The sequence below is a fragment of the Suricata suricatta genome, chromosome 14 (genome assembly GCF_006229205.1).
Source record: "Suricata suricatta isolate VVHF042 chromosome 14, meerkat_22Aug2017_6uvM2_HiC, whole genome shotgun sequence".
In the NCBI taxonomy this organism is placed as follows: domain Eukaryota; kingdom Metazoa; phylum Chordata; class Mammalia; order Carnivora; family Herpestidae; genus Suricata; species Suricata suricatta.
The window spans coordinates 75,689,321-75,709,978 of record NC_043713.1 but is presented as its reverse complement, the minus strand read 5'-3'; the positions used below and the strand labels follow the sequence as shown (position 1 = coordinate 75,709,978).

The window sequence follows — 20,658 nt, the reverse complement described above, 5'->3', positions numbered from 1 at the left end:
ATTCATGCGTGCATGCGCGCGCTCTCTCTCTCTCTCAAAATTAACATAAAAACATTACAAAAAATAATTATTATCATTATCTGAACCTACCTTACTTGTTTTTGGATTTTCCATCTTCCTCTGACCCCCACCCCCACCTAGATGAATTTAAGCGCTAGGAAACAGGAGTGGTTGTGATGTCAAACACATGACCAGAAATCATTGGAGACTCTTCCCTTCAAAAAGTAGAGCCCAATTCCACCACCCCCCCCACCTTGAAAGTGGAGCCAGACTGAGTGACTCGCTTTTAATGAACAGAATATGGCAGAAGGGAGGTCATGTGACTCACGAGGCTAGGTGGGCCAGAGAAAGGATGGCACCTGCCTGGCTTGCTCCCGCTGGCATCACTTGCGCTGGGGAAAGCCAGTGCCATGTTGCAAAGACAGAGTCAAGGGGCTCTGGAGAGAGGCCCCCGTGGAGAGGAACACACCCGCCAAGCATACGGGTGACCACCTTAGAAGCAGACACTTCAGACAACTTCAGCCCTCCCAATGAAGTCTTGCCACTGAGACCCAGGAACCACGGAGCCAAGACAGACCATCCTCACTGTGCCCTGTCTGAATTCCTGGCCCACAGAAATCATAAGATAAACAAATGATAGTTTTTAAGGCCATTAAGTCTGCAGGTGTTTGTTACGTAACAGGAGATTGCTAATATATGAACCACGTACTTCTTTTCACTGTTCCACCTCCGGTGCCTAGAAACTGTGCCTGGCATACAGCAGGTGCTTAGTCAGGACTCATCAAGTGGGAAAGAGCTTGGAGGAGAACCAAGAAGCTTGGTGAGGCATCTTTAAAGTTTGAAAGGAAGGAGATACAAAGCAAAAGAAAAGAAACAGAATTCGGTTCACTGCGACATCTTGGGATTTCTTTTCCAAAAGGTTCTCTCGGAATAAAGGAAGACAGGTGGACCCGACCCCGGAACAAGGCAAGCCGGACTCACTGATCTGTACCACACAGCTGGCTCCCAACTCCGGCCCCACTATGTGGCTCCCAACACACTTGAACTTCTTGCCATCTGACAGCTGGGACTGGTTCAGCATCGCCACCCCCAGCTTCGACGTCCCCACGACCACACCTCCTGGCTCTTCGGTCCAGAGGAAGTCCGGGTCCGGGTATCCCCCGTCCCAGCGGCAGGTGAGCTGCAGCGTGAGCTGTCCTTGTGACGTCTCTGCCCGGCACTGAGGGGCTGACGGAGGGGGGGCTGCAAAACAGCAGAGGACGTGGGCTTAATCACGGACTCTCAGATCAGCCACTGCGCTGGCCCTAAGGATTACCGAACCAGTGTGTCTGAGACACAGTCCTGCTCAGTTAGTGTGCCCCGAAGCAGCTCCTTGGCACAAATCAGTGCATGACAATAGTCCGGGTTTCCTCTGCGGAGTGTTCAGTCTCCCAGGATGGGGGTCTCATTCATCTGTGCAATTCTCACTAGCTACAATGACCCTTCGATGTGGCGATTTAAATTTAAAATTAATTACGTTACACATTTAGTCCTTCCATCCCACACCCACATTTCAAGGGCTCGGTAACGAGACGTTGTGGGTGGCTACTGTATCGGACCACAAAGAATAGAACATTTCGATCATCATTAAAAGCTCTACTGGAAGCACCGGTCCCCGGGGGGGAGGGGGAAGGGGGTTACATGTGGGATCCTCCCCCACCCTTAACATATCCTTCCTTTTTACCCCGAGCAGGTGTGCAGACGTTATTAAGGACAAATAAACATTTAGCAAGTTACAAACCTGTAAATGTAACGTAACCCATGTCTTAATAGCTATAATGAAAATTCACATATGTATATTGTGCATGCAGTCTATATGTATATTATATTATGTATTAAACCTATATTAGCAGGTTTTATACATTTGATATAATATGCATAAATAGAAATAAATTTGGATCTTACATGGATGGGTACGTACATGTCATCTACAAGAGAAATTATCAATAATATACTAAAATGATGAGTACAGTATTCTTTTTTTCTTTCCACTCATGTTTCCTCTAATAAGCACACAGGACTTCATCTACAATAAATGCCATTCATGACAGAGAACACAGAGACTTCTAAAGGCTCTGAATAACGTATGAATGAAGTAAGGTGTTATTATCCTGTTCACTAATTTGCTGTCCTGATGCACACCTTCATTAGGAGAGGTTATGAGTACACTCTACTTGTCCACAGTGGTGTTCACCCAAGAAATTTGTGCTCTCCCCTCCACAAGAAAGGTTCGCGAACCGCTGGTTCCTAACAGTGCTAGTGGGCCCGAGGTCATGCACAGAATGAGGCTGGTTCAAATGCGTACACAAACAGGTCATCCTTTCATGCAGTGGGGTATCAACACCAGCATCCAAAGGATGAACCTTGAACACATAATGCTAAGTAAGAGAAGCCGGTCACGAAAGGCCATGTTGGAGGGAGTCCACTGATAGGACACATCCAGAAGAAGCAAACGCACAGAGACAGAACACAGATGGGTGGCCAGCGGATGGAGAAGACAGGAGGTAGTGACTAAGTAGTCACTGCTCCGCGGGGATGGGATTTCCATTTGGGGTGATGAACATGTCTGAAACTACACCGAGGTGACGGTTGCACAACGCTGTGAATGTACCAAATGCTGCGGAGTTGGACATGTTTAAATGGTTGCTCTGTACTTTCACCTCAACTAAAAAAAAAAAAAAAGCAAGCATTAGGCTTGGCATTAGTTTCCTTCTGTGGCTCACAGGGACTCTCCTGTCCCACCCCTTAGCAGCAAGCTTCCAGCAGTGACTCCTCTCGGACACACACCCTGGGTGTGTCCACGTGTGCAGAGGGAACGGCTGAGGCACGTTAGGACCCGTGCAGCAGACACGCCTTTGTAGACAAGAGGACAAACACGCAGGTCACAAAGGGGCGAGCTGAGGACACCGGGGAGGGACTGCCTCTTACTCACAGTAGACCAGGAGCTCGGTGGTCACCTTCCGCTGTCTCCCACTGAGCATGTTCGTGGCCAAACAGGTGTAGTTTCCTTGGAGGTTTGGTGACATGAGCAGCAGAATGAAGCTGCTGACCGTCAGGTTGTTTCCAAAGGGCTCCGGGCTGGAATCGGGGGCCCGGAACTGCCACTCCACCGTCGGTGCAGGCCAAGAGCTACTGCTGCAGCTAAAGTCCACCTGGGAGCCTCTGGCCGCATAGAGGGTCCCATTGGGGAGCGTGCCGGTGCTGGAGATATTGACCTCGACCTCATAGGGACCACCTGGGAACAACAGGGGCAACGGGAAAAGTATTCATTACTTGAAAAAAATGTGTTTTTTAACGTTTATTTTTGAGAGAGACTGAATGCGAGCAGAGGAGGGAGGGGCAGAGAAAGGGAAACACAGAATCTGAAGCAGGCTCCAGGCTCCGAGCTGATGCACAGAGCCCAAGGTGGGGCTCAAATCCATAGACTGTGAGATTGACCTGAGCCAAAGTTGGACACCTAACCGACTGAGCCACCCAGGCGCCCTAGTTTTCATTACTTACAAGTTAACTTGAGGGGCACCTTGGTGGCTCAGTTGGTTGAAAGGCTGATTTTGGCTCAGGTCATGATCGCACAGTTCATGGGTTCGAGTCCGGTGTGGGGCTCTGGGCTGACAGCTCAGAGCCTGGAGCCTGCTTTGGCTTCTGTGTCTCCCTCTTTCTGCTCCTCCCTCTACCACTCCGGTTCTGTCTCTGTCTCTCAACAATGAATAAAGGTTAAAAAATTTTTTTCTCATTAAAAAAAAAAAAGTTGACTTGAGCTCCTTACCAGATCTAACAGACACAGAAATATTCAGGAAGCAACCACTGAGGATGTCAAAAGCTATCGAATACTTACTATGTGATAAACGTGATGCTTAAATGCGCTTCTGCATTCTAATCCTGATATAAATATCCATTTATTGGAGGGGGGAGCTTCAATTCTTGCAGGAAAGGGGAAAATGCAAATCGCTCCTTTTCAAAACCACTGGTGAGTGGAAGACTAACTACCTGTGCATTAAAGAGCTAACACGGCCAAGTGCTTTCCTTAAAAAGGCCCGCTTGCAAGGTTGGCCTTGGCTGGCGACCGGAATCTGGCTTTCGGGGGGGTTTCGCCAATTCCAGAACTGAGAGAGGGAGGCTCACAGGGCCTGAACCATTTGTACAAACAGCGTGGTCTGTGCTGTACTCCTGCTCCCCGAGAGTCCGGGACTTGGGTGCGCGCTGGGCAGAGGGCGCCCACGTGACTCGCCCCCAGTAAGAGTCCAGCGTGCTGCCTGTCACATGGGCTTGCCCACACATTTCACACATGCTACCACAACTCGTTCCTGGAGGAGTTAAGCGTGTTCCGTGGGACTCCCCTGGAGAAGGAGTGGTGGAGGCTTGCTCCTGGTTTTCCTTGGACTTGACCCCACGTGCCTTCTTCCGTTTGTTGATTTTGCTTTGTATCCTTTCGCTGTAATAAGGCAAATGACAAGCTGAGTCCTGTGAGTTCTCCCAGAGAAATCACGGAGCCTGGGGGTGGGCTGGGGGACTCTGAGCACAATTTCACACCGAAATGCAGGAAACATCGGTTCCAAGCCCAACCCTGGACGCTATTTACTAGCTGTGTGACCTTGGGAAAATTACTTGATCTCCATAGCCTCCATTTCCACATCTGTAAAATGGGGGCAAAGCCAGAACCCATGGCAGGGAGGAGCTATGGTGACAGTTCAAGCAGCACAGTAGAGAACGCAGAACAGTGCTGGTCAGGTGGGAAATGCTGGGTCTTCTCTGGGTCCCCCTTACGTTTCTGAACTTTCTTATCTCCAGAAATGCCCTCCCGTGGCTGGTGCCCAGTGCATCCAAGCTGCCGCATCTCTTTTGACGGAAAGAATATATTTAACACCTATTTATACTAAAGTCATTTAGTGTGTTACCTCTCCCCCTTTCAAAAAGAAAAATCCTAGAAGAGCAATGCTTAACCAAAGGAATAAATCCGTGACTACAGAATTTGAACAGAAATAGGCCATTGGGAAAAATTATTCCGGGGAGGAAAAAGCTCTCCCAGAGTCCCTTAAAGTACAACATCTATTTCACCTATGTCTGAGGCCATCGGATGAGTCTAGAAATTGTGCATTTCTGGGGCACCTGGGGGGGCTCAATCTGTTGGGCGTCTGACTTCAGCTCAGGTCATGACCTCGCAGATTGCGGGTTTGAGTCCCACGTCAGGCTCTGTGCTGACAGCTCGGAGCCTGGAGCCTGCTTCGAATTCTGTGCCTCCCTCTCTCTCTCTGTCCCTCCCTTCCTCACAACCTGTCTCTCTCTCTTAAAAATAAACATTTAAAAAAGAAAGAAAGTGTTTCCTATGACAGAATTCTTGACAATAGCCTTCTGGCCCCCCAGAGTTTCACTGATTTGCTGTCATCTCCCAGAGAAGGTCTGTTTTAAACGCGATGCCATTAGTATGGGAGGTACCACTTACTGTTGCTGGCTAGTTGGTTAGGTATGCAGACCAACAGGTAACAGGGTGTGCCCACAGTTGGCAGGCATCCAACTAAACAGAGGGTACCTCTGTAGCCCTGACAGCCAAAGCCCATGCCAGCAAAGAGGTAGTGTGTCACACTGGAAGGCTGAGTCTTCTCCCTTGTGGTCTGGAGGGCCATCAGTGGCCTAGAAGGGACAGTATGAACCCTCAGAAACTGGGAGGGGCTTTTGACCAGCACAGTTCTCACCAAGAAACAGAGTTGGATACAGGGACTGGATGAGGATTAGAAAACGAAATCAAACGAAAGAGCCTGAAGGGCCTCCTGAATGCGGTATTCAGAGGTTACAGCTCACCTATAAAGCCCTTGGGTTCAGGCCGCTTTCTCAGTTAAAGCTGACGCCATCTTGATTCCCTGGGGTTCTTCCCCTGCTCTGACTTTACTACAAAGAAGGAGGTGCCCGTTTCCTTCCTTCCACCGCTCTCTGCACCCACTTGATAATTTATTCCCAATCAGAAACCACCAGCCCTTTTTGCTTGCAGGGTGAGGGTGGCAATCACTCAAAGAGAAAGGGAGCTGGGGGAGGAAACAAACATAAAACAGCCTATAAATAAAAATAACAGAGTGGTTACAAAGGCTCAGCATCTTACGGAGGCCTTGGTGATTGGAGCCTGAGTTCTCGGCTCTTTCTTGGATGGATGCCTTCACCTACACTGAGCTAGGCCCGTCCTCTGAATTCACAGACCTGGTGTAAATCCTCCTGCTGCTTACAGACAGACAACCTTGGGCAGGTGCCCATCCTTCTCATTCTCTTGCCTTTCCTATGAAATGAAAAGAACAGTAATAACATCTATGACTGGGTTACTGACCCAAAAGGACAATTCAAGCAGAAGACTTAACCTGGCGTTTGACTTTGGTCAATACTCTATGTTACCTGATACTATTACCAATAGTATCCTTGCGGATAGATTCAACAGGCATCAGCAAATGGAGGCCCACTATCTGTTTTGTACAGATGAGTATATGTAATTGATTTGATGAGAGAGAATGTTAAATTTGAATCCCAAAGGAGTTTATTTTTCTCATTACACTATACTACAAAAAAAGTATTCATTTATTATTATACTTTGAATTTTACCAATTAAAAAATGTGGAAATGTGTTTTCACTCCTGTTTTGTACGTTTTTAGTTTATCAGTGGGCCAGAACATCTAAAATATTCACCATCTGGCCCTCTACAGAAAAAGTTTGATTTCTGTTCTAGAACAACATACCGGGGCCACTGCCTTCCTCTTCTCTGCTAACATCTTTTTTTTTTTTAATGTTTATATTTGAGAGAGAGAGAGCAAGAGTGTGAGTGCGGGGGTGGGGGGAACAGAGGATCTGAGGTGGGCTCTGCGCTGACAGCAGTGCCCGATGTGGGGCTCGAATTCACAAACCATATCATGACCTGAGCCAAAGTCAGACACTCAACCAACTGAGCCACCCAGACACCTCTCTGCAGACATTCTTGATGTGGAAACCCACTTCTTTCCTCCCCCTCCACCCCTATAACCATAGCTTGTCCAGTCAAGGGTCTCAAAGGGTTGACTTAACAACTCAGGGACCCACAAAATGGGAGATTTCCATCTCAGTGTCTTGGGTTCCCTGCCAATTGGAGGAGTGATCTTCAGGCATTTGCTCTTCATTCCAGTATTTTGATTTGAAAATGACCTAAGAATAGGGGCACCTAGGTGGCTCAGTCAGTTCAGCATCCAACTTTGGCTCAGGTCATGATCTCACGGCTTGTGAGTTTGAGCCCCGCGTTGGGTTCTGGGCTGACAGCTCAGAGCCTGGAGCCTGCTTCCAGTTCTGTGTCTCCTTCTCTGTCTGCCCCTCCCCTGTTCACACGCAGTCTCTCGTATGTGCATGCTCTCTCTCTCTCTGTCAAAAATAAATTAAAAACATTAAAAAAAAATGACCTAAGAATATACCGGGTAGTCTCTGATAATCAGTGGGCATACCTATCATTCTAGAGTAGGGTAAGATCCTTGGGAAAACTCAGAGATGGTTTTGATACCACTTTCGGAGACCGAACATACAGACCTATGTGACAACCCCACTGCCTCCCGATTTCCCTAGCGACTGCTAGTCCCGTCCACAAAGCTGGAACCCAGAGATCTTCATCTTCGTATCAGGACGCCTCTCTGCTTCAGAAGAGTTCGGAAAGACTCAAGTTAATCACATTCCAGGCAAGGATCCTCCGTTTCTGAAAGGGGCCAACAATGCTGCCTCAGCTTGCCCCACCCACTCTTGCCCTGGGACCTTGTCAGGAGGCACAGTGTCCCCGCCCGCATCATAGAAAGAGCGAGAACAGATTGGCTCAATTAGCCAGGGAACATGGGACTTTCCTGAGGCCTCTTTCCTGGATGTCTGGGCCGGTGGCTGCTTCACTTGCTAGGCAAGAATGCTCCCCATCCCCCAAACCCCGGCTGAGTCCAAAGAGTCTGGGAGGTTGATACAAACCAGCTTCCTCGCTGTCCATGTGCCATTGGCTCATATGTTCCCTCAACACTTGCTTGGCCTGAGAAAAACAGACGCCGGGCGAGCCTGGCACCATGTACCTGAGATCTGACTGTGGCTCCCGTGGGCTTATCTGATCGCACGGCCCCCCAGTGCATGAGAGTCCGTATCTTTAAAGAGGAACAAAGTCTAGTGGAATGTGTTAAGCTCTCTGCTACCTTGCTCATCTCTCCAGCCTTCCTGCAGAGAAACACACAGGAGTTCTACCCTCACACCCACCCCAATTTGGAGGCAGACGAGGATGGGTAAGTCAACAAAATAAATACCCGTGGCAGCCGTGAACTGCTCTGGACTAAGGGATGTCTGTATTCTCGGGAGCACTGGTCCCGATCTGGAGGGCAAGGCTTTTCAACTGCACCATTAAATTAACAAGTAACAGGGGCACCTGGGCGGCTCAGTCGGTTAGGCGTCCGACTTCAGCTCAGGTCATGAGTGATCTCGCGGTTCATGAGGTCGAGCCCTGCATCAGGCTCTGTGCTGACAGCTCAGAGCCTGGAGATGCTTTGGATTCTATGTCTCCCTCTCTCTCCCCCTCCCCTGCATGGACTCTGTCTCTCTCTTCTCTCTCAAAAAATAAATAAACATTAAAAAATTTTTTAGAATCCTGGGTGTTGTATGGAAACCAATTTAACAATAAATTATATTAAAGTAAATACATAATTAAATTTATTTTATTTTTTTAATTAATTTTTTTAACATTTATTTGTTTCTGAGAAACAGAAAGACAGAGTATGAGCAGGGGAGGGGCAGAGAGAGAGGGAGACACAGAATCCGAAGCAGGCTCCAGGCTCTGAGCTGTCAGCACAGAGCCCAACACGGGGCTTGAACCCACAAATTGTGAGATCATGACCCGAGCCGAAGTCACTCAACTGACTGAGCCACCCAGGTGCCCCTAAAAAATTTTAAATTAACGAGTAATAGTATGGTCTTTCATCCTGAGACAAACGACAAGGTCACTTTGCAGTGCCTATCCGAGCATATTAAATCACTCCAGGCTTATAGAAAAGCTGACTCCCTGGAAGGCAGAGGAACCAAATGCCGCCTCATCAATAGGCAGAGATCCAAACAGTAAGGAGGGAGACGCGACGGGCTCCCCAGTCAGCTTTGTGTCTAGAACACCTGTCCACTCACACACTCGGACTCCCAAACAGCAACTCGTCCCATCTCAGAATTTGCTTTCCTAGCTTCCGAGGCCATGCTAGAACATTTCCAAACTTTCCTCCTTAAGGGACTAAGTTATCATCCACCTCACTGAAAAGACAGGAGAAGCAAGCAAGATGTGGACCTGCAGAGTCCCTGACCCACGGCAGGTCCCGTTCAAAAGGCTTGGATATGAGCGGATTACCGGGAACCTGAGCTGCATTCTTCCCCCAGGAACCCGTCACCTGCCTGACCAGTTGGTTCAGGTAACACGAACCAAGTGCGAATCGCGGGCCCAGCTCTGTGCTGAGGGCCGTGTGTGTACATGTCACAGATGCGTGCAGTCAATCTGTGCCTCAGTTCCACTGCTATCCCTGATCCGCACGTGACAAAACTGAAGCCAGAGATGTGCCAGTGATTTCCCCGAGGCCACGAGGCCACCAGCCAGCAGCGCCTGAATTTGAACTTAGGCAGCTGCTGTGTGCTCTTAGCCCCTCAGCAAGACCATGGCCCTTTCAGAAACAGCCGTTGGATCAAACCTAATCCATATTCCAAAATCTTCCATGGAAAATGAGGGCTGAGTCCAATCTGAGATGTCAAGGCCTCCCGTTCAGGCACTGTCTGAGGAGGAGCGGGAAGGGGTTCCCGATGCCTACAGGGGTCTGGTGTCTGTCTGGGTTTCTCCTGGGACGGGAGCAAGACCTGGGATTCTGGAGGGTTCTGGTATGTGTGGAACAAGAGGACATCTGTGCTACAGTCTGCATGTTCATATCCCCACAACTCACGTTCAGACCTAATCCCCGGTATGATGGTTTTTGGAGATGGGGCTTTTGGGGGAGGAGATGAGGTCCTAAGAGTAGAGTCCTCACGAATGAGACTGGCGCCCTTCTGAGGAGAGACCCCAGAGAGGTTGCTTTCTTTCTCTCTCTCTCTCTCTCTCTCTCTCTCTCTCTCTCTCTCTCTCTCTCTCTCTCTCTCTCTCTCTCCCCCTGACCCCCTGCCAAGTGAGGACACAATGAGAAGACTTTATCTATAAATCAGCAAGCCTCCCGACACTGGATCTGCCAGCACCTTGATCTTGGACGTCCCGGCCTCCAGAACTCCCCGAAGTGTTTGTCGTTGAAACCGCCCAGCCGAGGTGACTTTTGTTACAGCAGCCCAAACCAAGACAGTCTGTGTCCTCTTGTCACAAACGAGCCCACACCAGTTGGGGACACTGTTTGTCTCCAAATGAAGAAGCGTCCATACTACGAATCACATCACAGTTAACTCGGGAAGCCCCAAGAGCCATTTGCATTTAGGGATTCTTTTGAAATGTAAGTTCACAGTCATCATAAAGAGACCTTGCATGTATCTCTCTACAGGGCAATAATGAAACAAATTCACCCTCCAGGGAACTTAGCCAATGATTAATCAATGTCAGATAAAGTCATCATAAACTGGAGGGAGTGATGCTAATTTTTTAAGAAGCAACAAGCTGTACTGCCTTCTTGCTCGGGGGTCAGAAGAGAAGATACTTATTGAGGAGACCGACAGGAGAAGTTATTAATGACCGGCAGCTGGAGTGAACTGCCCATCGGTGCACGGTGAGAGCTAAACAGAGCCGGGCCAAGGTGGGTGACATTTTTAACACACCCACATTCCTTCCGGGCAATTCAGCAGTTCAACCGTGGTGTCTCCAGACACAAAAATCTTGTGCTCCCAAGTCCTATAACCCTCAAGAGTTGGCGGGAATCTTAAAGACCATCGGATAAACCTAGAAGTATCCCTTGAAGCCTTGCTTGTCCTCATCCTCCATTTCTAATCCCCCCGCCCACCCCCCCGAAGGTCTACCTCCAAAGTAGCCTGGAGCTGTGCATTGTCACCAAGGCCGCTGCCACCACCGTGGTTCTGGCCACCAACATCTTGTGCCTCCAACTGGCTTCCCCATCTCTATCTGTCCTTCCCGAGATCACGCACATTCCACACGTGTAAGTGAAATAATGCCACACACATGCTTAAAGCTCCAGAAGTTGCCTCTGGCATCCAGAATGGCCACAACAAAAATCTCAATTCCTTGACAGGTGTATTGGTTTCCTGGGGCTGCCTTTACCAAGGGCCACGAACTAGGTGGCTTAAAGTAACAGACGTGGATTCTCTCACAGTTTCGGAGGCCAGAAGTCTGAAATTGAGGAGTCCGGAGGGCAGCTCTAGCTCCAAAGGGTCCAGGGGACCAGGGGAGACTCCTTCCTCGCTTCCTCCCCAGCCTCTGCTGCGGGCCATGGGTCCCTGACATTCCTTCCCAGCTATGTCCTCACTTTCTGCCTCTGTCGTTAGGCGAGGTTCTCCTTGTGTGTCTCTGTATTTTCCTTTTCTCAGGGCGATACCAGTCAGTTTGGGTTAGGGCACACCCTAATGACCTCATCTGAACATGATTTCATCTGCAAAGACCCTACTTCCAAACAAGGCCATATTCACAGGTACCAGGAGTTAGGGGTTCAATATTGGAGTGGGGGGGGTATATAATTCAACCCATAACACAAGTCCTACTGGGCCCCACCTCACGTGTCCCACGCCCTCACACACTGGGCTCGAACCACACCAGCCTTGTCTTGTGAGCACATGCACCACACTCAACTCACCTTGCACTGGATGTGTTCTGCCTGGATCACTCTGATCTTTGCATGACTGGCTCCTACTTATCATTCAGCTTAAATGTCACTTCCTCTAAAAGGTTCTCTCTGACCTCCCCCTATTTTTTAAAATGTTTTATTTTTGAGAGAGACAGAAATGACGGAGCGTGAGTTGGGAAGGGGCAGAGAGAGGGGGATACACAGAATCCGAAGCAGGCTCCCGACTCCCGGCTCCAAGCTGTCAGCACAGAGCCTGATGCAGGGCTTGAACTTGTGACCCTCGAGATCATGACCTCAGCAGAAGTTGGCTGCTTAACCAACTGAGCCACCCAGGAGTCCTGTATCCCTAATGTAAAGTGTTTTGGGGACACTTGGGTGGCTAAGTTGGTCAAGTGGCCGTCTTCAGCTCAGGTCATGATCTCAAGTGTCACAAGTTCAAGCCCTGTGTCGGGCTCTGCACTGACAGCTCGGAGCCTGGAGCCTGCTTCAGATTCTGTGTCTCCCCCTCTCTCTGCCCCTCCCCAACTCATGCTCCATCTCTCTGTCTTTCCAAAAACAGGTTTTTTTTTAACAAATAAATAGAAATAAAGTGTTTCAGAGAATGACCCAGCCTCGTTTCTCTGCATAGCCCTCGTCACTGTGATATTGCCCGATGCTTTTTTGTACTTGCTTATTGTCTGTCTTTCCTCCCCCCCCCCCAGGTGTCAGCTCATGAGGGCAGGGGCCTTGTCTGTCCTGTTCATTCCTGTGTCCAGCAGCTTGAACAGTGACTGACACTGGACTTTCAATCAATCTATGTTGAATAAAGAAATAAGTAAATCATTTTACAGATGAGGAGACTAGGGAGCAGTAGTAAAGTGATCACACATATATTTCTCCTACACTATTCATCCTGGATCTAGAACATGGATACCGGCCAAAACCAGTAAACAGCACACTGTCTTTGTAAAGGGCTATCGAGTACATATCCTGGGCTCTGCAGGCCATATGATCTCAACTCTGCCGTGGCAGCACCAAAGGAAGTCAGAGGTAAGACGTAAATGGATGAGTGTGGCTGTGTTCCAATAAAACTTTATTTATGGCCACTGGAATTTCATGTAATTTTTACATGTTACAAATATCATTCATCTTTTGGGTTTTTCCCCCCAACCATTTAAAGATGTAAAAAATATTCATAGCCTGCAGGCCAGATATGGGTCACAGATATGGCCATGGTTTGCCAAGCCCTATTCTAAATTCATGCGTGTGTATCAACAGAAAAGATACTGTTTTCAGAAAGCGCGGTATGTAATATAATAGGAGCTCAGATCCAGCCCTGTCGTCAGCACTATGACCTAGAAGCACCATGCCTAACAGGGTACCTAATGCATTATCCCCAGTTAAAAAATAAGGAAAACTAAGGATCAGAGATAGTGAGCTGTTTACTCAAGGTGGCATAACCTTAGGATTGGAAGTCAGGCAAGACTCACTCCATCATGTTATACTCTGACTCTGGTGCATAATAAAATGATATTAAACAGCAAGGATGATACTAACAGGCTGAAAGTAATCGCTAACTAATCTGCCAGGAGCCATCAACAGCACTTTATCTAGATGAACCGGATCTAGTTCTCATAGGAATTCCTTCTGTCCCCATTTTACAGATAAGGAAATCCAGGTGTGAGAGGTCACTCAGCGAGCAGGAAGCACAGCCCAGGTTGAAACCCAGGCATCCATCCCAAAGCCCTCCTCCCTCCCGTCCAAGGCCCCCAGCGCCTGCCCAGCCAGTCACAGTCTCCCGCCATCGCACTTACGGGCCACGCGCAGCCACGCTCGGAACGACCGCGTCTCATTCAGGACCTCCCGGCAGGTGTAGTTCCCCTCGTCCCGCAGGGTCAGCGCCTCGATGTGCAACGAGCTGGCATCGGCCAGAGAGAAGCGCTGCTCGGCCGGCTGGAAGCTGGAATTGGAGGACAGGAGGAAGACAGGCTCCGAGTCATTCCGGTACCAGGTCACAAGGCCCCTTGGTCCCGAGATGTTGCCACAGTGCAGAGTTACGTTCTCGTGGACCTCTCCGATGACCAGAGCCTCTAATCCTGCACAAGGAAAGGTCAGGCCGTTACTACATTTCTTCATCTCTGAACTCCCTCCCTCGTGCACAATCTCTCTGCATTAAAATTTTTTTTTTAAATCAGGTGTGTGTTTTTAAGAAGCAGAGCCTCCAGTCCGTGGGGATGACTGACCAGTGCTGATGTTAATGAGCCTGTGGCCAATGGTAATTGCAGAGACAGCCCCAAGATGCCCCGCCCACCACGATCAGTGCCCTTCACCACAAGACCGCACTGCCCTCCCACCCAGACGCTCTCCGCTGGGCCACGTGGCTGGCTCCGGCCAATAAGACGTTAGCAACGTGATGCGCGCAGAGGCTTAAAAAGCACTGGTATGATGCGGACTGCTCACCCTCACGCCTGCCAGCCTGCCATCGCCTTGAGAAGGACATGTCCAGGTTAGGTCCCAGAAGGAAGATGAAAGCTACGTGTGCTGACTCCAGTGGTCCCAATCACCTGGGCTGAGGCCATTCCATATCAGCCTTGAGCCACTGAGTTGATGCCCCAACCTGTGAGTGAGCCCAGGCAAGATCGGCAGAGCTGACTAACCCCAGCCCTTGAGCAGTGAGCACTTACTGTCATTTTGTGATTATTACGCGGCATCACTGTGGCGACAGAGAACCAATACAGAACCCAAGTGGTTTTATTTGCCTAGAAATCCAGAAGGGATGGAAGCAAGAGGGTCTGGGCTTTGTTCCCACATTCCTCTCTGCATCTCAGGTGCAAATGACCCTGTAGTCAAAGCTCTCTCACAGCTCCAACTTTGGGCCTGTCCTGTGCTAGGAACTGGGGAGCCAGGGACAGGCAAAATGGAGGGAGACCTCCAGGATCTCACAGGCCAGTGGGGAAAAGAGAAAATAAACTGGCAATCACAATATAGTGTGATAAGTCCTATGACAGGGCTTCCAGGAAGGGGCTCCTAAGTCCAGCTCGGGTGACTGCCAGGGAAGCCTTTCTCCAGGAGGCCACACTGAGATCTGATGGGCAGGTAGGAATTAGCCAGGTAGGGGCAACAGTGCGTTCCTAAGCCCAGCCAGACCAGCAGGAGCGGCTGCAGGGCAGCAGCTCTGTTAGAAATGCAAATGATCAGGACCCGCCCCAGAACATTTAAATCAGATAAATCACCCATCTAGGGGTGGAGGCGGAAGGTAGCAGGCTGCAGTTTCACAAGCCCTCCAGGTGATTCTGAGGCTCACTCATGGTTGCTAAGGGCCACTGATCCGGCACAGACTGTCACCAGGTAACCGGAAGCTAACGCAGCCCATTTTGCTGAGAAGTGTGGAAACTTTCCAGCCCCCTCGACAGTCAACACCCAAATCCAGAGAGGCCACAGGCACAGGAATAATCGGTAGAATCTGTGAGGACTCTCTGACTCACACTGTCACATTCAGTGGAGGAGAAAAGTGTGATGCCAAGAAGGAAAGTGGGCTAACTCCAAGTCCTGCGGTGAGAAGGCAGCAGGGTGGGACCAGAAGCTAGACTTCTCGCCATCCTCTAGCATGTTCTCTTTCCGCCACCTCACGGGCTTCTAAAGTATGTGAGTTTACGGGATTTGCGAAAGGTGGTAACTCATCACAAAGCAAATTGCCTTTGACCACAGAACCGGGACAACTGAATAAAGGTAGACCCCTTACCTCACACCATAAATGAAAAAGTAACTCAATGGACCACAGATCTAAATGTAAGAGCTAAAAGTATACCATGCTTAGGAAAGAAAATAAAAGAATAAATCTTTGTCACTCTGGGTTAAGCAATGGTTTCTCAGGACACTAAAAGCACAAATGATGAAAGACAAATGGATAGATTGGACTTCGTCAGAATTAAACACTCTGGGCATCCAATGACACTATCCAGAAAGTGAAAAGACAATGTACAGACTGGGAGAAAATACATGCAAATCACCTATCTGATAAGCGGTTTGTATCCAGAACATATAAAGAACTCTCGGAATCCAACAATAAAAAGATAAATGATACAGTTTATTATTTGGGCAAAGGATCTGAATAGACATGTATCCAAAAAGATCTACAAAAAGCACATGAGAAGATGCCAGCCATCGGTCACTAAAGAAACACAAATCAAGGGGCACCTGGATGGCTCAGTGGGTTAAGCATCCGACTTTGGCTCAGGTCATGATCTCACAGTTCATGGGTTCGAGCCCCACATCGGGCTCTAAGCTGATCGCTCAGAGCCTGCAGCCTGTCTCAGGGTCTGTATCTCCTCTCTCTGCCCCTCCCCTGTTCATGCTCTGTCTCGCAAAAATAAATAAAATGTAAAAAAAAAAAAGAAATGCAAATCAAAACCACAGTAAGGTACCTACCGCTTCAGACCCACTAAAATGGCTGAAACCAAAGAGAATAGCAAATTAACAAATACTGGCAAAGATGCAGAGAGACTGGAACCCTTCTGCGTTGTCAGGAGGGTTCTTAAACGGTGCAGCAACTTTGGAAAACAGGTTGGCATTTCCTCACGAGGTTAAAGTGACAGGATGACTCAGCAATGCAACTCCTGGGTGGACATCCAGGAGAAAGGAAAACACGTGTCTACACAAAGACTTCACAGGCACATTCATAATGGCCAGAAGATGGAAACCACCCAAGTGCCCATCAGCTGATGAGTAGATGAATACGGTGTGGTATATCCATAAGGTGGGAATATTATTTGGCCATAAAAAGGAACGAAGCAAATGCTACGGCATGGATGGATCCTGAAGACACTGCGGTAAGTGAAAGAAGGCAGTCATAAAAGTCTGCACATTGTGCGAGTCCATGTATATGAAATGTCCGAAATAAGCAAGTCTATGAAGATAAAAAGCAGGGTAGCAGGAGTCTAGGGCTGGGAAAAGTGGCTTGTGGGGGGCAGGGGACGGAGGTGGTGGGGAGTAACTGCTAATACTCAAGCCTGATGCTGCTTCTCAGAGTGATGAAAACATTCTGGACTTAATTAGCGGGGATGGTTGCACAATCTTGTGAATATCCTCAAAACAACGGACTTACATATTTTAAAAGGGTGCATTTTATGGTGTGTAAATTCTATCTCAATAAAGCGGTAAAAAAATAAACTGCCACCTGCGCTCTGAAAAATCCGTCCCAATTATAAAAAATAGAGTACCAGTGATTTGTCTTTGGCCCTTTGTATATTTAGAAGAGGCTCCCTTTGAAAGACTGGACGCCAGTCTGGAGCCTCAGAATGTTTCAGCTCTCCCTCGTCTTAGGCATGCCACTCTCACATGCCAGGGCAGCATGAAAAAAATAAACCAAACCAAACCAAACCAAACCAAAACTCACTCACTAGAAGGCGGAGAATGTCATCTAATGCTAGGGATTCCAAAGGAGCAAGAAATCTTTCTGAACGATCACTTTGCAAGGCGGGTGAGAGTTATTTTTTACAAGATTAGGCCTGAGGACCCAGGTCCTCGGTGGCAATCCCCACGGAGGAGAGAGAAGAGCATTACAGACCCGGCAGGTGTTTATGAGCCCTGCAGACCTGACCCTTCCCTGGCTTCCTGGCAAAGGAAGAAAGAAAGAAGTTGGAAAAGCCCTGGCCGAACTTGAATCTCGGAACCTGAGCTAACATGGTCTCCTCCTCCAGGGAGCAGAATGACACCATCACAAGAGAGACCTTTTGGAGGCATTCCCCTTCTCCTGGCTTTGCTCACTCTGTTCTTTTTAAGCACTGAGGCTGCAGGTGACCTGGGAGGGCCTTTAGTCCCGAGAGGCGGCAGTCCTGAGCTCTGGGTTCAAGATGAGGCAGGTTGAGTCCTGCATCAGTGGAAAAGCCAACAGTCATCAGTGAGGTCTGTCTGACAAGGACGCGGCAGGGCGGTCCTTGAGGCTGCACTTGTTCCACGCTTGGTCGCCCGTACCCCCCCCCCAACTTTACGTGATTTCCTTAAGGACCCACACAAGTCACTGGGAGAGCTGGGACCGCCCTTCACACCTCCGGTCACAGGGGTTTACTCTGGTCTCCCAACCAGACAAGAGAGACAGTAAGACATGACAAATGTTTGTGTCACTAGAAGTTGCCCCACGGCATCCAGAGAGTCCTCGAATGCCTCCCCACCAACTCCGCCAACCTTAAATTCAGAACATGGTCCTAAGGAGGAAGCAACACAAGCAACCGCTTCCCGACGCTGCCCTCATATGATCCTTTGGAGTTGGGATTGTACCCACTTAGTTTTTTCCTACCAACTTCTCCCCAAGAATGACCTGGGATTTATAATCTCAGGTGACAATGCAGGCATGAACAGCATCTGGAGTTAAGTGACAGGAGAAAGACAATTTTTTCCCCTAAGATAACTCACAATTTGAAAAATAAACAACAAAAATAACCAAGCTACAGAAGCCCTCCGGGCACTACACATGAAGGTGAACTTGGCCTGGGTATCAAAATGACGGGGGCTGGCAGTGGAGGAAGTGTCCCTGTGTGGTGAGCTGCCGGTTCATTCCAGTGTGATGATTTCAACCAGGCTTCTGATGTCCCCAGGTCCCTGATAGTCACAGAACAGTAAACACCGCAGACGCCAGAGAGAAGCGAGCGATCACCTTTAACTTCTGGAGACAGTCTGTCCTCTCCTCTTCCCCATTAGCAGAGTGACCACTGCAGAGGTCAGTACATAAGGCCCGAAGGGGGTCAGGGGGAAGGCCTACAACAGGAGAGGTGAGACACATTTGGGGTCACATGCCCTGGGGAGAAGGGGTGACCACTGCTCAGTTCCAGAGGGCAAAGCATGCTCTGTGCTGCCAGATCACCTGATTTTTCCAGATAAACTAGACATCTAGATTATGGGAAATTTTACTGCTTTTAAATGAGTGCTGAAAACAATACAAAATAAAATCTTTTTTAATGTTTATTTTTGAGACAGAGAGAGAGAGAGGGGCGCCTGGGTGGCTCAGTTGGTCAACCATCCGACTTCGGCTCAGGTCATGATCTCACGGTTTGTGGGTTCAAGCCCCACGTCGGGCTGTGTGCTAACAGCGCAGAGCCTGGAGCCTGCTTCGGATTCTGTGTCTCCCTCTCTCTCTGCCCCTCCCCTGCTTAAGTTCTGTCTCAAAAATAAATAAACATTTAAAAGAGAGAGAGAGAGAGACTTCTAGAGCTGGGGAAGGGCAGAGAGAGAGAGGGAGACACAGACTCTGAAGCAGGCTCCGGGCTCTGCGCTGTCAGCACAGAGCCCAACTAGGGGCTCGAACCCACAAACTGCAAGATCAAGCTCAACCAGCTGAATCACCCAAGCGCCCCAAAACAAAATAAAATCTTAGGAGAGCCTAACAGGAACTTTTGGCACTTGCAGCTAGGAAGCTCAAAGTGCAGTTCCTCTAAGAACCTACAAGAGAAGACCAGTGTGAGCTGCACTGGGCAACACAGAAAATAACACCCAAGTATTCTGGCAAACTATATCACCTCCTGGCCCCATCTCCTTTCCTTCTTTCTGAGTCCTCACACTCACTGCTCATCATCCTGCCCTGCACACAAAAGACATGCGTTCACTGGTGAATTAAATTCAAAAATGCTTTTTCAATATTTTTATACCCTATATATTTTGGTAAGCAACGCTCTGATCTTGTTACAAGGGAGGGCACAGACGGCACATTTAAGACTTTCTGCCAATCATGTCAAGTGGAAGGGCACCTTTTCGAAGTCTGAAATTACATCAAAATAGAAAGTTTTGTTTGTTTCAGGCGAAGGAGGAAGGCCCGGTTCTGAATGTGCTAGTCTGCACAGGTCTGCTTGCGGGAGTGTGTAGGGAAATCCACAGGTTACAAATGTAAGGCGAGTTCAACCTTGGGCAGAGGAAGGCGAGAAAAACGGAGCCCAGCGCGGCAGGTAAAACCAGAACGCAAATTTACATCCGACGCCTTAACAAAACAAAACAAAACACCGCTTTGCCCCCTACACGTGCCTCTTCAATTTTCCCATCTTCAAAATCTTCCTCTTCAAATTCCCCTATTTTCCCATCACCTCTCCGCAGGCCCTCCGCACCCTCGCCGGCTGCCCACTCCCAGAGCCTGGGGATATCTCGCCCTCCATCAGGCGCCCGGGAAAATTCCTTCCTGCAAAGAAAGCCGAGCAGCGAGCAGGAAACTCAAGACCCTCCCGGGGCGGCTGCGGGGCCGCGGGGACACGGGGACGCGGCCACAACCGGCTCCCGCGGAATCGGAGCGAATTGGGTCCCTGATTCTCCCCACCCCTCCCCTCCCGTGGCCCGGCGAAACTCCGCTGTCCCCTCCGGATCGCGGCCCCTTACCTGCGGCGACCCAGCGGGCCAGCAGCACCCCGAGGCAGACGAGGACCCGCGGCGGGGACGCCCGGACGCGCGCGGCCATCTCGCCCCAGAGGCCGGCCAGGGGCCCCTCAGGAAGCGCAGGCGCTGGCTGGCTGGACGTGCGCCCCCCAGAGCCCCCCGGCCCCCGGGGAGCTGAGTGCTCCTCCCTATCCTCGGAACGGCCGAGTAGCTCCGCTTTCCGCGGCCCCCAGGAGGGATGCTTGGGCTGAGCCCGAAGTCCGCGGCCGGGAGCTGCGCTGGGCTCCCGGCTCGATTCCGGCCCCGGCGCGCCCGGCCCGGGGTGAGAGGGCGCACCCCGCCCTCCGCGCCCGCCACCCACTCCCGCTCGCGGAAAACAACAGGAGCCGGACTGCCTCCCGCCTCCCATCCAGGCGGGAGCCCAACTTCCTCTACCTTGGCCCCGGGAGGAGGGCTTTATGCGGAGGGCGCGCGCCCGGGCGCGCCGAGCGGAGTCCGGCCCGGTCGGGGGTGGAGCGCGGAGGCCGGGCCCTC

At 49.8% G+C, this 20,658-nt stretch overlaps 1 protein-coding gene across 3 annotated transcripts in view; it reads right to left on the bottom strand.

The window, feature by feature from the left end:
* Positions 1-20,430, bottom strand: part of VSIG10 (V-set and immunoglobulin domain containing 10) — a 36,194-nt gene extending 15,764 nt beyond the window's left edge. Inside the window, exons 1-4 of one of the 3 annotated variants that reach the window (XM_029922645.1) lie at positions 20,128-20,430; positions 13,587-13,868; positions 2,972-3,274; positions 982-1,242 (exon numbers count right to left, since the gene is read on the bottom strand). In XM_029922645.1, the coding sequence (XP_029778505.1) occupies positions 982-1,242; positions 2,972-3,274; positions 13,587-13,868; positions 20,128-20,206 (925 nt within the window). In that variant the 5' untranslated portion in view covers positions 20,207-20,430. Of the gene's footprint in view, positions 1-981; positions 1,243-2,971; positions 3,275-13,586; positions 13,869-14,232; positions 14,445-20,127 lie in introns of those variants that run through there. The other 2 variants (XM_029922644.1, XM_029922646.1) reach the window with 2 other exon arrangements.
* Positions 20,431-20,658: the final 228 nt, after the last annotated feature.